Source organism: Sphaeramia orbicularis, chromosome 8 (genome assembly GCF_902148855.1).
Source record: "Sphaeramia orbicularis chromosome 8, fSphaOr1.1, whole genome shotgun sequence".
In the NCBI taxonomy this organism is placed as follows: Eukaryota; Metazoa; Chordata; class Actinopteri; order Kurtiformes; family Apogonidae; genus Sphaeramia; species Sphaeramia orbicularis.
Window position 1 is genome coordinate 11,237,498 of NC_043964.1, and position 19,808 is coordinate 11,257,305.

Sequence of the window (19,808 nt, forward strand, 5' to 3'; positions counted from 1 at the left end):
ACATGAAGGTTTATAGATATGATGTTGTCTAAGGGTGGAGCTTTCACTGATTTATAAGAGACAGCGATAAAAACAATCACCAGAGGTGAAAAAGGAACAACTCTGTTTCATTAACACTGTAGAAAGTGAGTATTTGTCAACATTCACTGGACAGAGATGAGTTTTTCTTTTTTATTTTGCAGTTTGAAAATGCTGTTGAAAACTCTTCAGAGCTTCATGGTGTTCCTCAGAACTGCTCAGCTATTGAATATAAACACAGGAGAGGACATTCATGAAGACACAACTGTGTGTATTTGACATAAAAGACACTGATTCTGAAGGATATCATCAGGAGTGTGTGTTCACATCAGTCAGACTTCCTCATCTGTGTTTTGTCTCCCCCTGCTGGTGACTCCTGCAACAGCATTTATTTGGTTTTTCAGTACAAAACCTCTGTGGATTTAACACAGACACATGGACCAGTATGGAGGACCGACCTTGCCATATTAAATAATACATACAGAAATATAAAAACGGATTGATAAATTAATTCATGTGCCAATACATGATACAAATTTAAGCTCAACAATCCAACCACGTTCAAAGAGACAACTAACTGACTAACATAACTGACAGAAAATGACATTGAATCCACATTTCTGCACAGATTTTGGCTTTTAAAGGATGTGGTATTAAACTTTTGATCAGGTGATGAACAGCCTATTTCAGTTTCATTGTTGTTTTCAATAAATTGCTAACTCTTTTTTTTTTTTTGTCTCGCTTCCATTTCTTCTTTTTGCATTTTGAAACTCTACTTAATATCCAAAAGTGCAAAATGCAAATTCTTGCAATTTTTCAACTAGTCTTAAAATTTTGATCAGGAGTGTGGCTGGTTACATTTGTGAACAATGAACAGGTGTGAATCCCAACCCTAACAGACTCACAACAACAGGTGACTGATTAAATATCCACAAAGGTAATAAGAAGTAGTATCCCCACTGAAACCATGTCCTTGTTGACCTCCTCTGGTTTAACTTTACATGTTGTGGCAGGTTGAGGTTCTGTCATGTCACTGTTTTGTGAGGGTGGTGCATTAGAGCACACTTCTTTACTCTGAGGACAAAAAAAAAAAAAAAAAAACAGCTTTCAGTCGGGTATTTGTCTTCACATCTGGATTCTATGGAGGCAGATCTGGAGGTTTTTAAGTTTGATGTTCTTGTCAAAAGTAGTCGGTGGTGCTGGTCCAGACACACTGTGTTTCTTCTTACCATCTGATGCTGAGGAACTTTTTGGTCCAGATGCTGATGAGTCACATCTGTGCTGATGATAGGAAAAGGCAAAGGATGACAAGAATCTTTTTTTGCATCTGTAACACTCAAATTTTAGTGTGTTTTGGCACTGACTGTTTCTACTTGTTTCTAGAGCCTCACTTTTTGTACAATTGTTCAGTTTTTGTCCTTTGTGGACATGCTTGACATGTTCATGTTTGGTACATTGTGAACGTGTGATAAAAGATCTGTCACAAAATCTGCAATGGTAGGGTTTCTTTCCAGTATGGGTCCGTTGGTGATACTTGTAAGAGCTGGATGACCAGAGTGTCTTCGTGCACTTATCACATGGGTATATCAACTTCTTGTGGTGAACACGATTGTGAGAATACAAATCTGACAAGGATCTGAAAGTCTTCCCACACTGGTCACAGTTATAAGGTCTTTCCCCGCTGTGGATTCGTAGGTGTCTCTTAAAGGTAGATGCATGGGGGAAACTCTTCCCACACTGATCACAGTCATATGGTCTTTCTCTGCTATGGATGCGTATGTGGGACATAAGCGTAGATGGTTGGGTGAAAGTCTTCCCACACTTGTTACAGTTATATGGTCTTTCTCCACTGTGGATGCGTAGGTGTTTCTTAAGGGTAGACACATGGGGGAAACTCTTCCCACACTGATTACAGTCATATGGTCTTTCTCTGCTATGGATACGTAGGTGTATCTTAAGGTCAGACTGTTGGGTGAAAGTTTTCCCACATTGCTCGCAGTTATGTGGTCTTTCTCCTCTGTGGAAGCGTAGATGCATCTGAAGGGTAGACAGTTGGGTGAAAGTCTTCCCGCACTGGTCACAAACATATGGTTTTTCTCCACTGTGGATGCGTAGGTGTCTCTTAAGCAAAGACGATTGAGCAAAAGTCTTCCCGCACTGGTCACAGCCAAATGGTCTTTCTCCACTGTGGACACGTAGGTGTATCCTTAGGTCATTCATACGGATGAAAGTCTTCCCACATTGGTCACAGTCATATGGTCTTTCTCCACTGTGGATGCGTAGGTGTGTTTTAAAGCTATTCATGTGGTTGAAAGTCTTCCCACACTGGTCACAGATAGGTTTTCCATCCATGTTTGCTGGAATCACGTGATCTCCACCAAATATAACTTTAAGGTTTCCCTTAAAATCCACCTTTGGCTTCTTTCTACATCAAAATATAAAGAAAAAGAACAGGTGGTCACTGAAATGCAATGGAATGTAACAGAACAAACACATCTCTTCAGTATCAGATTAAGCCGTTAGACAAAAGTAACTATTTAGGTGATCGACAGGACAGTTTCAAGGCAACGAGTATTTGATGGTTTCTCCTTAAGAGATGCGTTTCCTGTATGAAACCAGAAAATAACAGAGATATTTAAAGATGATGAAAAATGTCAGGTTCTCTCCAATGCTGGCAGATTCTTTAAATAGTGACAGAAACAGAAAACACTACAAGAAAGTGTTTAGTTTGGTCACTGAAAGTAAAGTAAGCCCATTTCAATGTATTATTAGAGTCAAAGTGCTGAGAATTGGCTGCAAAGGACCTATTGTATATGAAATGTTTTCTATTATTATTTATTTATTTATTTATTTATTTATTTTAGTTTTTGTAGGAAGTTTTGAGGGCCTGATACTCTTATTCTACAAGTGAAAATTGATGCAGATTCAACAATGTACTAATGAGTTCATAAAACAGTTTCTTGTTTCATGACAAACCCTCAGAATTCGTCGCGCCGCCACGATCATATGATGTCACCTAAGGTCTCCCACTTGAACATATTGAATCATCAACTTGTTAAGGCTTTTCTGACCAAACTTGATATGCATATGTTCAACATGCACATTGAAAACATTTATTGGTTCTAATAGGTGGCGCTAGGAGTCAGATTCAATATTGTCACGTCACTATGTTCCGGGAGTGACTCTTATCATACATGTGAAGTTTGGTGCTGATTGGACCAACAACTGCTGAACAATGTTGGGAATAAAAGCCTTAAAAATAACAGTGTTACTAATGTTGTTATTGTTCTCCAGTAACAGGAAATCTAATTAATTACTATTTGAAATATTACAACAACCTTTCTGTTACCGTATGTGATGATACAGTTTAGAGGAAGAGGATGGAGCTGATAAGTGAAATTACAAGGATTCAATAGGAAAATAAGGAAGTTTGATCCTAGCGAATGTTAGCATCTTAGCTAGTTAGCGCCCACGACATGTGCTTAACAGGATCTTTGTGTATTTACTTGATATAAACTAAGGCTTTTATGAGTTGTTTCCACATTGTCATATTTCATATTTTGTTTATTTTATTTGTTTTTTCCGTTATTTGTTCTGTCCAGTTCAGTAGAAGGTAAATGAAGTTATAATTTATATGAAATTCACACAATACATGAACTTCTTTTTGTTTTACCTTTATTTACCCAGGCAAGCAATTAAGAACAGAATCTTATTTACAAATACAGCCTGATCAACGAGCAATAGTTCCTTGAGGGGAAGGGGGTGGGGGGGCTAAAAGTCAAAACAAGGTTAGACCAGAAAAGCACTAGGAGAGCTCAGACCTCCGCCAAGACAAATCTGCCCCCCGATCGCCACCAAAATTTAATTTCTTCCTTGTGCCAGTATCAACATTTCCCGAAAATTTCATGAAAATCCATCCCTAACTTTTTGAGTTATCTTGCTAACAAACAAACAAACATGCAAACACACAAAGCAAAGTGATCACAATACCTCCTGGCAGAGGCAACAATTACAGAAACAAACAGACAAAACATGACTGAAAAACAGACGCAGCTATTAATGACTACAGAACTAACACGGTTCGACTACATCAGAAAAGCAGCTTGTGATTCCAAAAAAAGTGACCAGCTCATCCATTTGCATTGCATTGTACTGGACGCGGAACCAGAAAAACTACATCTCCGTAGGTTCATAGCTGAAGTTACTTTTCATTGTGATTCTTTCTCAGGATTGTGATTGGTTAAAGGTACTCGATCGTCCCATCTACAGGCCTGGCATGCTCTTGACAGTACAGATATACAGGGCTGTATAAACGCAGAGTTTCTGAAAACAATCACATCTGCATGAGGTTTCACTGTTTTCCCCACAGTCTGACCCCTGTTGTACTCTACTTGTATCATTTCTATGCAGTTTTAGTTCTGTTTACTGCTCTGATTACTGCTTTTAGAGAATGCATAGTAGAAATACATGATGAGTCTGATCCATTATTTTTTCAGTCTACAGCCTCAACAACTCCTTTGGCTTTGAAACATAAAAAAACACAGCAACTCACAAGACTGACAACTACCCCCCCCCCCCCCCAAGGATTAACCCATCTGGGCTGGACAACATACCTGGTTCTACAGGAGTCCAACAAAGAGCTCAGCAATGTCCTCACCGATGTATTCAACATGTCCCTGAGCCCAGCTGTTGCCCCCACAGGTTTTATAGTATCAGTCCTGAAGAAGCCCCGCCCATCCAGGAACAATGACTACCGGCCCCGAGCCCTGACCTCCATCATTAGGAAGTACTTTGAGTGGCTGGTCATGCATATAAAGTCCAGTGGCCTATGATTAGTTCTTATGGATTCAATTTTTTTGGAAATGAAAAGCAAAAATTCAAACAAACTAAAATAAATAAATAAAACAAAACAGTCATGGGGGGGGGGGGGGGGGGGGGTCACCAACACCTCCAAGCCTTTGTATACACTTAATGAGCCATTATGCAGGTCGTTATCTTGACAATGGCAGAGATGTTAGGACTGCATAAGTAGGAGACGGGTGGTAGCCTAGACCCCCACCCCTGTTGAGAGAAAGCCGTTCCTATTTTAAAGGAGCGTGAAATCAATGAGCTTGGTCAGTGTAACTGTTTTTAAACTTGCACAAATGATTGTTTTGTCACTATTGATTGTAGTTTTGTTTTTCGTTATTATTACATGTTGATTCTGTCGTCTTGTCAAAAACTGTGTGTTATGATGCTTTTCTTGGCCAGGTTCACTCTTGAAAAAGAGATTTGTAATCTCAATGAGGCGTTTTTTCTTTTTACCAGGTTAAATAAAGGATATATATCCACTTGGAAACAGATGGCTTCTTCCACTCCTCTCCCAAACATCCGTCTTCCCTATCCAGGATGTGGACATTCACATCCTCAAACCTGTGTCTCTGGTTCTTAAGGTGAAGGTAAAACGCAGAATCCTGCCCTGATACGTTGGCTCTGCGATGCGAGACCATGCACTTGTGGAAAAGCTGTTTATTTATTTATAACATGCAAAGAAACAAAATAAAACAAAACGGAGCCAATGAACAGAATCTATCTTCAAGTACATGCAAGTCTGAATTTCGCAAGTGTAGGAAGAAGTATAAACTTATTTAATCTAACCCCTCAAGTGCTTTTTTTTTACACCTTTATCACTAACTTAATACAACAATCAAACAATACATTTTTCCTAATTTTAGCATTCAACCACTACTAATACATAATGCAGTAAACAAAATATACACTACAATATGATCATAGTAGTACAGTCATACAAACACACTAAACAGTTCAACAATTTTCTTCAATAACAGCATATTTATCAATACAACATTATCCATAAACAAACAGCCCTCATTGTCATTTTTAAATACTGTACCTCTCAAGAATCAATCAATCAGTCAATCAATCATTTATATCTGTTTTTAAACTAAATCAGGTTTGATTTTTGCTTTATCTCCACACACAATTTGTTCTGCAATTTTACTCCATAGAAACTTTTTAATGTAGTGCGTACTTTATGAATCTTTAAATTGAATTTCCCCCGTAAATCATAGTCTCCCTCTCTTTCACAAAACATTTCCTGCCAGGCAGCAAGTTATTCTTACTGTTTAGTTTCTCCTATAACAGATCACTGCATTCAGCTGCATAAACAACAAAGATCAGCTCGCACACTGCAAATTATGTGGTTCTTACCAAGATAAAAAAAAAAATTAGGTTTAGAAGTGTCAGACAATGTATCTTGTTTAAAGAGCTAATTTCTTATTTTAAGTGTTCATGCATCTGTAGACATGCTTACTAGTAGATTTAACAATCTTAATTCAAGAAATCTTATCAAGTGAAATTATCCCACTGCATGAACAGATATTTCACTTGTTTTGAGGACCTTCTTCCTCCATCTGATGGTCTCCTTCTGGTCTGTTCAGTTTTTGTTCTTTGTTTAAATGTTTGGCACATTCATGTTTGGTACATTGTGAACCTGTGATAAAAGATCTGTCACAAAATCGGCACTGGTAGGGTTTCTCTCTAGTATGGGTCCGTTGGTGATACTTATAAGAGCTGGATGACCAGAGTATCTTCATGCACTTATCACATGGGAACATCAACTTCTTGTGTAGAACATGATTGTGAGAATGTAATTCTGACAAGGTTCTGAAAGTCGTCCCACACTGATCACAGTTATATGGTCTTTCTCCTCTATGGATGCGTAGGTGTCTCTTAAGGTTATCCCTTCGGGTGAAAGTCTTCCCACACTGGTCACAGTTATATGGTCTTTCTCCACTGTGGATGTGTAGGTGTTTCTTAAGGGTAGATGCTTGGAGGAAACTCTTCCCACACTCGTTACAGTCATATGGTCTTTCTCCACTGTGGATGCGAAGGTGTGTCTTAAGAGTAAGCGGGCGGGCAAAAGTTTTCCCACACTGGTCACAGTAATATGGTCTTTGTCTTCTGTGGATGCGTAGGTGTGTCTTAAGGGTATGGGGGTGGGTGAAAGTCTTCCCACACTGGTCACAGTAATATGGTCTTTCTCCTCTGTGGATGCGTAGGTGTGTTTTAAGGTTACCCCTTCGAGTGAAAGTCTTCCCACACTGGTCACAGGTAAATGGTCTTTCTCCTCTGTGGAAGCGCAGATGCATCTGAAGGGTAGACAGTTGGGTGAAAGTCTTCCCACACTGGTCACACTCATATGGTTTTTCTTCGCTGTGGATGCGTAGATGGGCCTTAAGGTGATGCCTTCGGGTGAAAGTCTTCCCACACTGGTCACAGTTATATGGTCTTTCTCCGCTGTGGATGCGTAGGTGGTTCTTAAGGGTAGATGCTTGGAGGAAACTCTTCCCACACTCGTTACAGTCATACGGTCTTTCTCTGCTATGGATGCGTAGGTGTGTCTTAAGGTGATTCATTCGGGTGAAAGTCTTCCCACACTGGTCACAGTCATATAGTCTTTCTCCACTGTGGATGCGTAGATGGGCTTTAAGATTAGACGCCTGAGTGAAAGTACTCCCACACTGGTCACAGTAATATGGTCTTTCTCCTCTGTGGATGAGTAGGTGTGTCTTAAGGTTACCCCTTTGGGCGAAAGTCTTCCCACACTGGTCACAGTTATATGGTCTTTCTCCGCTGTGGATGCGTAGGTGTTTCTTTAATGTAGATGCTAGGAGGAAACTCTTCCCACACTCGTTACAGTCATATAGTCTTTCTCCACTGTGGATGCGTAGGTGTGTCTTAAGGGTAGACACCTGGGTGAAGGTCTTCCCACACTGGTCACAGTCATATAGTCTTTCTCCACTGTGGATATGTAGGTGTCTCTTAAGGGTACACGCATAGGTGAAAGTCCTCCCACACTGGTCACAGTCATATGGTCTTTCTCCGCTGTGGCTGCGTAAGTGGTTCTTAAGGGTAGACGCGTAGGGGAAACTCTTCCCACACTGGTCACAGGTGGGTTTTCCATCCATGTTTGCTGGAGTCAGGTGATCTTCGCCAGATACAACTTTTAGGTTTCACTTAAAATCCACCTTTTGCTTCTTTCTACATTAAAACATAAAGAAAAAGAAGAGGTGGTCACTGAAATGTAATAAAACAAACACATCTCTTCAGGACCAGGACCACTGCACATCAAAAACATTTATTAGTACTAATAGGTGGCACTAGGAGTCAGATTCGATAATTTCATGTCATTATTTTCAGGGTATAACTCTTATCATACATGTGAAGTTTGGTCCTGACTGGGCCAAAGACTGTTGAGCTATAACAGTTTAATTTTTCTTGCTGCCGCACCCTGAACACATTGAGTGACAACCGTTCATCATTTCTTTTTCTTTAACTCTCTTTTTTGTTGGACTTTTTTTTTTCATTTTAAAAACAGATATACAATAACAAAGCAAAATAGATCAACTAAAACATGCAAAAAAATGCGGCCATCTTGACAGTTCACCACATCCAAATTATACAACAAACTGGCAAAAAGAAATGCAAACTAGCAAGTACTGTAAACTCTGATTCAGGAACTATTTTGAGATTTTACAGTATTTCTCACATTTTTCAAAAGAATGTCTCAAAGAAAAAATTATATTCCCCATAACGTAGACTTCATGTATTAATTCCATCCAGTCTGAAAGTGTCGGTGGTTCTGGTTATAACCTTCTTTCCAGCAGCCGGTAATATTTGCAGCAGGTATGTGTCCTATTTCTTTAGTCCAGTTTGTAAGTTGACCAAATAAAATCCACTGAAACTCTCCTCCAGTTATAACGCAGTCATCAGTTCAGTCCTTTCCATCAACTCTGTCCAGTAGGGGGCGAGTTTAGGACATTCCCTCCAACATTTACCATATCTGGCATTTTCACTTTGGGGTTCTTTAATCTTAGGGCTACTAAAGAAAAAAACCTAGAGATATTTTTCAAAGTAATCTCTCTCCGTAAATCAGAGCTTTAAGTAGTTGCTATGGTTTTACAAATGTTCAGCCAATCCTCTTCTCTATGACAAAGCTTATAGTTAGTGCGACTCAGGCTGATCTGAGCTCAGCTGCTATAGGATTAGACTGGGACACTCCACATGATACACTGACCTCCTCTCTGCTCCTCCTCCTGTTTGACCTCCTCTCTCCTCCTCCATCATCATTATTCATTTATCCATACAGTTGTGATAGTGTTTATTATATAGTTCCATATATGATAGAGGTTTCTATTATTGGTACTAACAGCTGCAGTAGTAGTATATCCACTGTTAGTACTTGTATTTGGAGTAGTAGTATTAACAGTTATAGGTATTTGTACTAGTTATTGATAGTTACACCAACATCAGTTCCAGTTTTTTAATAGTTATGGTTAAAAAAAATTACATAACTTAGAATATAATGCTGTGTTTGCCCTACGTGGTACCGGCTCGACTCGAGATGTTTTGATGCCTTGCTTCATCAGCCGAAAAATCATGTGACTCCCCAAATGAAGCTTAAATAAGTCACACACGTATTGGCTAGTGATGTATCACTCCAGCTTTGAATGAGGGGCAGGGTTGTCAAACTTAAAGTGCTTAAATATGGGCACAGTCCCTTAAAAGGTTGTGGGTTTTTGAGAGGAGGAGGGTTTTGCTTGCATCACATAGTTTCACTGATTTAGTGAGGTTTAAGGTAAGATTAGCAGAACACAGGGGTGGGTGATATGTGCAAAAAAAACTCTTTTTTTAAATTTCCCGATAACGATAATCTGACTATACCTTTTAAAATATGAATTTCTTTCTTTCTTTCTTTCTTTCTTTTGTTTTTAAGAAAAAACACTGTAAAACTCTACTTGCTTACCAGGACATCTATGGATAGACACAACATTTCAGAACAACAGCTCTTGTTTATTACCTCCACCACGGAGGTTATGTTTTTGCCGGTGTTGGTTTGTTTGTCCGTCTGTCTGTGTGCAAAATAACTCAAAAAGTTATGGATGGATCTGGATGAAAATTTCAGGAAATGTTGATACTGGCAATAGGTAAAAATGATTAAATTTTGGTGGTGATCTGTGGCGCTTTAGTGCAGCACGTAGTGGTCTGGAGGTCTGGAATGAGATTGAAAACTCTATAAAACAATCTCTTTCTTTTAATATAGTTAAAAAGCATCTTCAGCAAAAACTGTTGCTTCTTTATGCTTAGTGTTACCCTATATATACGGCCTAATGAACCACAACTAAAAAAAAGTAAGCATAAACAAACAGAGCTACTTCAAAAACACACCTAACCCAAAACCACGCATGGCTGATACGCAAATCATGTAAACTCTTTATTTATGTGGATAAAGCCCCAGGTCTGACTATTTAATTACCTGACAATATTGGAATATGCTGATTACAACAGGACTCAGGAAAGGAAATGAAGTGAAACATTAGATAGATAGGTAAATATTTTAAAATATGTATGTAGTTATTTAGAACATCTTCATTTATTAAAGATTATAATGTAAATTGTCTTTCTCATCACATGTCTATGGGTAGATAGGTAAATAATTTTAAAAAATGTTTGTAGTAATTTAGAACAGCTTAATTTATTAAAGATTATAATGCAAGTTGTGTCTCTTATCAAATGTTTAAGGGCTCCCATTTATAAGCTGAGGACTCCTTCTGGGGTTTCCTATTACAAGATGTATCTTGTAAATAAATTGTCAATTCTGACAGTAAAACTTTGGAATAAATTTATTGATTGATTCATTTATATTCTGTCTCGGGCGCCATCAACTTCGGGGCTAATATAGTATCAAATGGTTCGAAACACTAAACCATTTCAACACATTGAGTTACACTGACGAAGTTGGGCGCATGCGCACGCAGGAACCGGCAGCAAGTGAGAGTTTTGGCGTCCTGTGTTTGTCTTTTTTAAGTGTTTTTATGTGCTCTTGTGTTTTACTTTTTTGGTCGAGTGACGGTTTTTAAAGTGCTCTAAGTTCCACTAACGTTGAGATCACGCCATGGATTCCTTTTACTTCGTCATGTTTGGACTTCTACTTTGTTGGCTTGTTACCAGTGAAGTGAGTGGGGCTGTGAGCCAGCTGAGGACTGTTTACACCCGAGAGGAGCTGATTCAACTGAACTTATCAGATGGTGGTACAGACCTCACCCCACGGTTACCGGATTTTATATTGAGAGATTTTAACAGAACGAGGGACAAGAGGAGGAGAAAAAGAGGGAGATGCGGAGGAGTCAAACTACGCCTGAGGAGACAGCAGCTCAGCCGGACCCCTCTGCCCTCTGTCATCCTGGGAAATGTCCGGTCCCTGAGGAACAAGATGGACGAACTCCAGGGGAACGCCAGGTTCCAGAAAGACTTCAGGGACTGCTGTGTGATGGCCTTCACCGAGACGTGGCTGACGGAGCAAGACCAGGACGCCAACCTATCAGTCGACGGATTTGGAGCTCCATTTCGTTTGGATCGGGACTCGGAGGTGACAGGGAAGACACGGGGAGGTGAAGTGTGTTTGTACGTCAACAAACAGTACTGTAGTGCTGTGACTGTCAGAGAGCGGATCTGCACGCCAGACGTAGAACTTTTATCAGTCTCACTGCGCCCATTCTTCCTCCCCTGTGAGTTTCCTCAACTTTTTATTACTACAGTCTACATTCACCCGAGGGCTCACCCCCCCTCTGCCTGCAGCACCATCGCAGAGGCAGTGCAGAGGCTGCAGTCCCTCTCCCCCGACGCCCTGAAATTTATAATGGGTGATTTTAACCACGTCTGTCTTAAAACAACCCTGAAAAACTTTTACCAGTATATATCCTGTTTAACCAGACGGGATAAAATATTGGACCTTTGTTATGGGTCGGTGAGGGATGCTTATAAATCCCTCCCTCTTCCTCCTTTGGGATCTGCTGACCACAACTGTGTGCATCTCCTGCCCACCTATAAGACTGTTTTAAAACGAGAGAAAATAAGGACCAAGGACATTGAGATGTGGTCAGAGGAATCTGTGCTCTCCCTGCAGGAATGTTTTAAATGTACTTGTGGGGATGATCTGGACGCTCTGGTGGATGTCACCAGCTCTTATGCTGTTTTCTGTAAGGATATGATTATACCCCATAAGCGTGTTAAAGTGTACCCCAACAACAAGCCATGGGTCACAAAAAATGTTAAAACCTGTCTGAAGAACAAGAAATTGGCTTTCAAAGAAGGGGCTGTCTCTGACCAATCAGTCAGCCACCAAAGACTTGAAAATTGAGATTTTGAAAGCAAAACACTATAAAACCGCTCTAGAAAATAAGATGGCTGCAAACAATCTAGGTTCTGCATGGTCATGTATGAAAACCATCGTAGGCCTTCAAAATCCCCAGAGCAGCAGCCAGACCATTTTAGACAGTTTTAATTCAGACAGAGATTTTGCAAATGCTCTTAATAGTTTTTATGTTCGTTTTAATTCTTTTGATTTTAGTAAAGACATTTTAGAGCTGAAACAGGACCTGAAGGACAGTCAGCACTTTACCATTGAACTGAGCGATGTCAGAAAGGCTTTCAGTTCTGTGAAGATGAACAAGAGCCAGGGTCCTGACAGCATCAGTGGTCGTCTTATTAAATCCTGTGCTGATGAACTCAGTCCTGTATTTCAGTTTATTTTTAATAAGTCCTTGCAGACACAGCATGTGCCCACTCTTTGGAAGGATACTGTCGTGGTCACTGTCCCTAAATCCAGCTGTCCAAAAACTTTGAATGACTTTAGGCCTGTTGCTCTCACCTCAGTTGTCATGAAAGTCTTTGAGAAACTGGTTAAGACTGCGATTTTAAAGGAGAGTGAACATGAGCTGGATCCTATGCAGTTTGCATACAGGCCCAACAGAGGAGTGGAAGACGCCACACTGACTCTTTTAAACATGATTTTTAAACATGTGGAGGGTAAAGGGGCATCTGCAAGGCTTTTATTTATAGACTTCTCCTCCGCTTTTAATACAATCCAGCCCCACATTTTAATTAAAAGGCTTTTAGAACAGTTTAAGATTAGTAAAAACCTGATGGGCTGGATTTTAGATTTTTTAACAGACAGGTCCCAAAGAGTGAGGATGAATGGGGTTCTGTCCAACCCAGTGTTCTCCTCCACTGGTTCTCCTCAAGGCTGTGTCCTGTCTCCACTATTATACATTCTCTACACAAATATGTGTCAGAGTGAATATGAAAACAGGACCATCATTAAGTATGCTGATGACTCAGTCATTTTCAGCCTGCTCAAAGAGGGGGAGATCATTGATGACTTTGTCCAGTGGTGTGAGGAGTCCTACCTTCACATGAACATATCTAAAAAAAAAAGACACGATCATTGATTTTTAGAAAAAAACAGGACAGGCACAGAGTCACTTTAATTAAAGGTCAGACTATAGAGCAAGTGCAATCATATAAATATCTTGGGACGATAATTGAAGAAAAACTGAGTTTTAATGAAAACTGCAGATCTGTGTGTAAAAAGGGCCATCAGCGCCTCCACTGCCTTAGAAAACTGGCACACTTCCATACTGACCGAACCATTTTAACTTTGTTTGATTGTTCTTTTATTGAGTCTGTTTTATCTTTTTGTCTGGTGGCGTGGTTCGGTCAGACCTCCGTTGCAGAGAAACTCACTGAATCAAATAGTCAGATGGTCCAGTCACCTGATTGGTGAGTCCCAGTCTTGTCCCACCTCCCTGTACACTAAACAGGTCCAGAGGATGGATGCATCAGTTCTTAACAATGACTCCCATCCTTTACCAGGTGAATTTCAGCTCCTTTCCTCTGGACGGAGGTTCTTAGTCCCAAGGTGCAGGACACAGCATTTATAAAAACAGCTTTGTTCCTGTCGCCGTCACTGAGCTCAATAAGAAATAGTGACATTGCACTTTACTAACTTATTTAGTTATTTATTCCATTTCTTTGCTCTATTTATTATTATTGTGACTTCAAATTTTTAATTTTTTAAAATTTATGCTCTTATCCTGGTTTGATCCAGGATTGTTTTTATCTTTTCTGGTTTTTATTGTGTTTTATTGCATCTTGTTTTTATTTATTTGATCTTCTTTATTTTATTCTTTTACTTATCCATGCTGCTATACCGATGAATGGTGGAACACTGAGCACTTTTTGTCCTGTCTGGAAGCGTGAACAAGTGCCTGTCTTGCATGTTCAATGTACAGGGGTTGGACAAAATAATGGAAACACCTTAAAAAAATCAACAAAATATAATTTAATATGGTGTAGGTCCGCCTTTTGCGGCAATTACAGCCTCAATTCTCCGAGGTATTGATTCATACAACTTGTGAATTGTTTCCAAAGGAATTTTAAGCCATTCTTCAGTTAGAATACCCTCCAACTCTTTTAGAGACGATGGCGGTGGAAATCGACGTCTTACTTGAATCTCTAAAACTGACCATAAATGCTCAATAATGTTGAGGTCTGGGGACTGTGCCGGCCATACGGGATGTTCAACTTCATTAGAATGTTCCTCATGCCATTCTTTAACAATTCTAGCTGTATGGATTGGGGCATTATCATCTTGAGGTGAAGGTGTTTCCATTATTTTGTCCAACCCTTGTATGTGTTGTTGTAATGCCAAGGCAATCACCTACACTGCAAAACAAATCTACCTACGGGTATAAATAAAGTAACCTTGACCTTGACACAATTGCTTCAGTTGTTCTGAAAGTTTCGGTTTCTCTATCACTAAGATATCCTGTAAACTTCCGAATCTTTTTTATTTTTAATGGCGGGTCGCGCATTGATGACGTAATAACGCAGCGACGACTCTCTTCTGACTGATCAGCGGTCTGCAGTGTTTACAGGTCGCATTTTAGTATTTCTACACCCGTTTTGGAACCTGGGCCGAACAAGTATGAAACAAATAGTTCGGGGTAGCAGATTTCAGGTTCTTTTATGTAAATGAAACGCAAAAAGGCAGAGTCGAGTCGAACTGGTCCTTCGGTTTACTCCTGTACGTGTCTAATAAAAACATCAAAACAGAGAAGAATGTTTTCAGCTCACTTAAAAAGCCAAACACTGAGTCTATCCCCCATCAACACATTGCTGCTTTGCTGTAAAACCGGAAACTCTGTCGAATTCTCCAAATATTACGACTTTAATCTCATAAAATTACGACTTTATCCTCATTAAAAAATGAATTTATTCTCGAAATATAACAACTTTATTCTCGTCGTGACAAGCGTTTTTTTTTCTTGTGGTCCAAATACACCGTCGTAGTGAACAACAACAGTAACACAAGAATATGTGCAAACACTGAATGGTTTTGTTTACCTTCTCTGAATTAGTCCGTGCTCTCGCGACCAAAGTTTTCAACTCGTCCTGCTGATAACAGTGTGTGTTACGCTTTAAAGAGTCCGTGTAGAACCCTCCGTCTGTCGTATTAGTTCCGACCTTCAGCACAGCGCATGTTACACAAAGAAATGAATGAACTTCTGATCTGTTTAGCACAGGAGCCACAACAGAGGCCAGGGGTAGTTTTACAGAACACTGGCCCCTGTTGCCCCCCCTGTAAAACCACCTATAAATTAAAGCAAATCTAAACATTTGAAGAAAAAAAAAAGTCTATGATCTAGAAGATCAGATACAACATGAGTAATAATCTAAAGACATTCTATAACTTTTGGCAGCCGTTTTTGGACCATATGCCTCAAACCAATGAAGACCTCAGCTAGGGAAGTGGTCCATAACATGCCACTCACCTCTTTGTTTTGTTTTGGTTTTTTTGGGTTTTTTTTGTGGGACTCTATGTGGAATCCAGCCAGTTTACTAGTGATGCAACATCATACACCTTATCATCTTGAGTTGCACGGCCTATTTTACTTTAGTAAAAACATTCTTTTTTTCCCTTCTTTTTCTCTTTCTTTCTTTAATATTTACTAATTCCTTTTTTTTTTTTCATGTGGATTTCTGTAAGCTACCTGACTGTTTTGAAAAACAATAAAAACATTGAACAGCACAGGAGCCACAACAGAGGCCATGGGTAATTTTACAGAACACTGGCCCCAGTTGCCCCCCCTGTAAAACCACCTATAAATTAAAGCAAATCTGCACATTTGAAGAAAAAACAAATCTAAGATCTAGAAGATCAGATACCACATGAGTAATAACCTTAAGACATTCTATAACTTTTGGCAGCCTTTTTTGGACCATATGGCTCAAACCAATGAAGACCTTGGCCAGGGAAGTGTTCCATAATATTCCACTCACCTCTTATTTTTTTTTTTTTTTTGGTGGGAATCTATGTGGAATCCAGCCAGTTTACTAATGATGCAACATCATACACCTTATCATCTTGAGTTGCACACCCTATTGTACTTTAGTACAACATTCTTTCTTTCTTTCTTTCTTTCTTTCTTTCTTTCTTTCTTTCTTTCTTTCTTTCTTTCTTTCTTTCTTTCTTCTTTCTTTCTTTCTTTCTTTCATATTTATCAATTTCTGTTTTCATATGAATTTCTGTAAGCTACCTGGCTGTTTTGAAAAACAATAAAAATATTGAACAGCACAGGAGCCAAAACAGAGGCCTGGGGTAATTTTACAGAACACTGACCCCTGCTGGCCCCGCTGTAAAACCACCTATAAATTAAATTAAATCTACACACTTGAAGAAAAAAAGAAATCAAATTTGGTAAAAAGAACAAAATCCCCACGACATTCATTTTCCATCAAAGTGCATCTGATTTGAGCTGATCCTCCTGGTCTGGGATGTTTGAGTCAGATGTGTCGACAGCACTTTTAGATTATGGTTTAAAACGGTAAAAAAAAAAAAAGAAAAAAAAAAGCATCAAACTAAACAGTATCTGTGTTATAATGCTGCCTGTTTTGGCCCTTTTTTTCCACAAATGTGATACTGAAAAGGTGAATGAAGACACACTGGAATAAAAAGCTCACCCGAAGACAGATATGATGTCATCACCTGGATCCGAAAGATGGTTTACAGGCGTATTTACTTGTATTCTGATGATTTATAGACTGAAAGCTGATTGAATGTAGGAAAATAACCTTGTGATTCACTACAACTGCCATAAATGACAGTATAGACTTAACTCAGGTGTTTTCTTATGTTCGATGCTACAGTTACACTCGATGATAAGTGATTTAAACATAGGGTCATGATTTCAGGGCCCATACAGAAAATTCAGTTATACTGGAAAAATTCTGCCTGTTCATCCTGTAATATAATAATCCTATAATTGGCATATGTGGGTTCATATTGTGCCTTTCAAACTTAGTCAGTTTTCCCACTTAACTTTATTTATTTATTTATTTTTTTTAGATTAGATTTCTTTTTTTCACTAATTTTCTTCTGTAATGTTATTTTCTGACGTATTTGCTTTTTATTCATATTATAGCACTGACTGGAAAACATAATGACAATGTATTCTATTCTATTCTATTCTATTCTATTCTATTCTATTCTATTCTATTCTATTCTATTCTATTCTATTCTATTCTATGCCATGATAATCATCTTTACCTGCATAAAACTGAAAGAAGTCACACATTTTATCATTATTGTCACATTTTTCTCCATTATCAGGTCTTTCTCATAAGGTTCGTGTTGTTATTTATCATCTGATACTAGTTTTTGTCTAATATGTGCACCTGAAAAACAACAAACCTGTTCATTCAACTCCTGTGTAGCTACTTTTTGTCATTTGACATGAAGGTTTATAGATATGAAGAGTTGTCTAAGGGTGGAGCTATCATTGATTTATAAGAGACAGCGATAAAAACAATCACCAGAGGTGAAAAAGGAACAACTCTGTTTCATTAACACTGTAGAAAGTGAGTATTTGTCAACATTCACTGGACAGAGATGAGTTTTTCCTCTTATTCTTAAACTCTCTGCATGGTTTACATTTAACCATCTTTGCCTCATCATAACCCCATAATTTTTAATAACACAATGATATTTTCACACTTATTCTATATTATAAAGGGAAGTGGACTCTGTGTGTCGCAAGCATAGTTTGAGTGTGTCTTATGTAGTTTTGGTCAAGGAAGTGACTATTGAAAACGGCAAGTGGATAGGACCAATATTTTGGGAGATATTAGTAATTCTGGAATACCATGGCCTCCAAATGGTCAATCACATTGCTATACCCAGAACCATAGAATCCTCACTGAAGTGGGTTACCTAGCAACAGATAAACAATAGGGCCATGTTGCCATGATGTCATCTTTCATGTGCAGAAACAGACATTGCAGCTGAGAGGTTATTCAACTGAAAATGCCAGTGGAGTTTACCAAGAAAGTAAAGAAATGAACTGGATCAGAGGATCTAGAACCCATGGGTGAACCATTTGATGTATATTTCCTTAATTATCATATTGATCATATATTGTCTTGCACATATTCTAAAAATTATCATTTTAATTGTGTCTTAATAGATAGTTTTAATATGTACTCACGCACTGACCCATGGAAATCCACAGGTTCTAGAAGCAATAGAGTTGATAAAATGGGGATCTGACTTTTTTGAGAAGACAAATTCCACTGGCATTTTCAGTTGAATAACCTCTCAGCTGGCAAGTCTGTTTTTGCACATGAAATTTGACACCATGACTACAAGGCCCTATTGTTTATCTGTTGCTAGGTAACCCACTTCAGTGATGATTCTATGATACTGTATTCCAAAATTACTCATAGCTCCCAAAATATTGGTTCTATTTCCTTGCCATTTTCTCCAGTCTGATCCTTGACCCAAAATACATAAGTACTCCAAAAGGCAAAGGCCAGCACTATCCAGTTATTCAGTTATAAAGCAGAAAGACACACACAAACAGAGGCTAATTGGCTTTTATAATATAGATATTTGGTACGTATTCAGAGTTATATGTTTGTTTGTATATTTAGAGTGTTATATACACTGCCTTGCCCCCCCAAAAAGGTGCACATTCAATATTTGACTGCACCACCTTTGGTTTTTATGACAGGACACATTCACTATCACATCTTTTTTACCACGTAATGCTCATGTAGTGCCACATTAAGGTTCATAATATTTTTTTCATTCATATTTGCTTTAATTTTTGATTATTGATGATGAAGAATCCGACCACTGCATCAAGTCCTTATCAGATGTTAGAGTGTGTTAGAGTTTGGATTTTATGGTGGCTAATTCATGTGTGAAAATGATGTCTCATTCTCCCTGAACCATTCTGTCACAAGCCTGATAATCCTGATTAATTCTGTCACTGTCCAATTTTTATGACATTAAAGGACGAGGAGAACTCTAACCTTCACATAAACATAGAATCATCCTCCCAGTGCTGTGTGTAGGACACATTTCAACGTTCAATTCCAGACTTAAATCTGTCCTACACACAACATTTCACACTCCATCGCCAGAATCTGTTGGAAAACAGTCAAACAATACAAGAAACTAAACAAAACTGAGTCTATGGTTTAATAACACTAAAAAAACACCCAGTGATGCACATGACAACACACCAAATCAAGATAAAGTCATGTTTCACTGATAGATGTGAAAATAACAGAACCTGAACTGATGACTGGAAAATGATACATTAAGAAGTAACTGAACAAAAAAAATCTGTGATTATGGTAGATATTTTAGTCTCCTGTTTCAGGTCCACTTTAGAACTAGAATAAAACAAGATAAAGTAGAACAAAGAACAACATTACATGACAAAATGGTTAAAATTGATGTCCTGAACTTTCTGAAACATCAAGTGGTTCTTCTTCACCACACATTCATCAGCAGTTCAACACATTTTTGTATCAAATCAACTGGATTAGTATCAGATTGGACCGCTAGATGGAGCACTGGCTCGTTGCAACATCATCTG

The 19,808-nt window shown here is 38.7% G+C and overlaps 1 protein-coding gene and 1 long non-coding RNA gene across 8 annotated transcripts in view; both read right to left on the reverse strand.

Moving 5' to 3' along the window:
• Window positions 1-19,808, reverse strand: part of LOC115424559 (zinc finger protein OZF-like) — a 36,637-nt gene that overhangs the window by 9,763 nt on the left and 7,066 nt on the right. For 5 of the 7 annotated variants that reach the window (XM_030141902.1, XM_030141907.1, XM_030141905.1 and 2 more), the window contains 2 exons: window positions 7,406-7,669; window positions 1,231-1,235 (listed from right to left, as the gene is read on the reverse strand). In XM_030141902.1, coding sequence (XP_029997762.1) covers window positions 1,231-1,235; window positions 7,406-7,669 — 269 coding nt within the window. Of the gene's footprint in view, window positions 1-1,230; window positions 1,236-5,660; window positions 6,822-7,405; window positions 7,670-19,302; window positions 19,701-19,808 lie in introns of those variants that run through there. The other 2 variants (XM_030141906.1, XR_003936100.1) reach the window with 2 other exon arrangements.
• Window positions 7,947-15,347, reverse strand: LOC115424562 (uncharacterized). Its single transcript, XR_003936102.1, has 2 exons — window positions 15,268-15,347; window positions 7,947-8,061 (listed from the first exon to the last, which is right to left on the reverse strand). It is a non-coding gene; the product is annotated as an uncharacterized LOC115424562 (long non-coding RNA).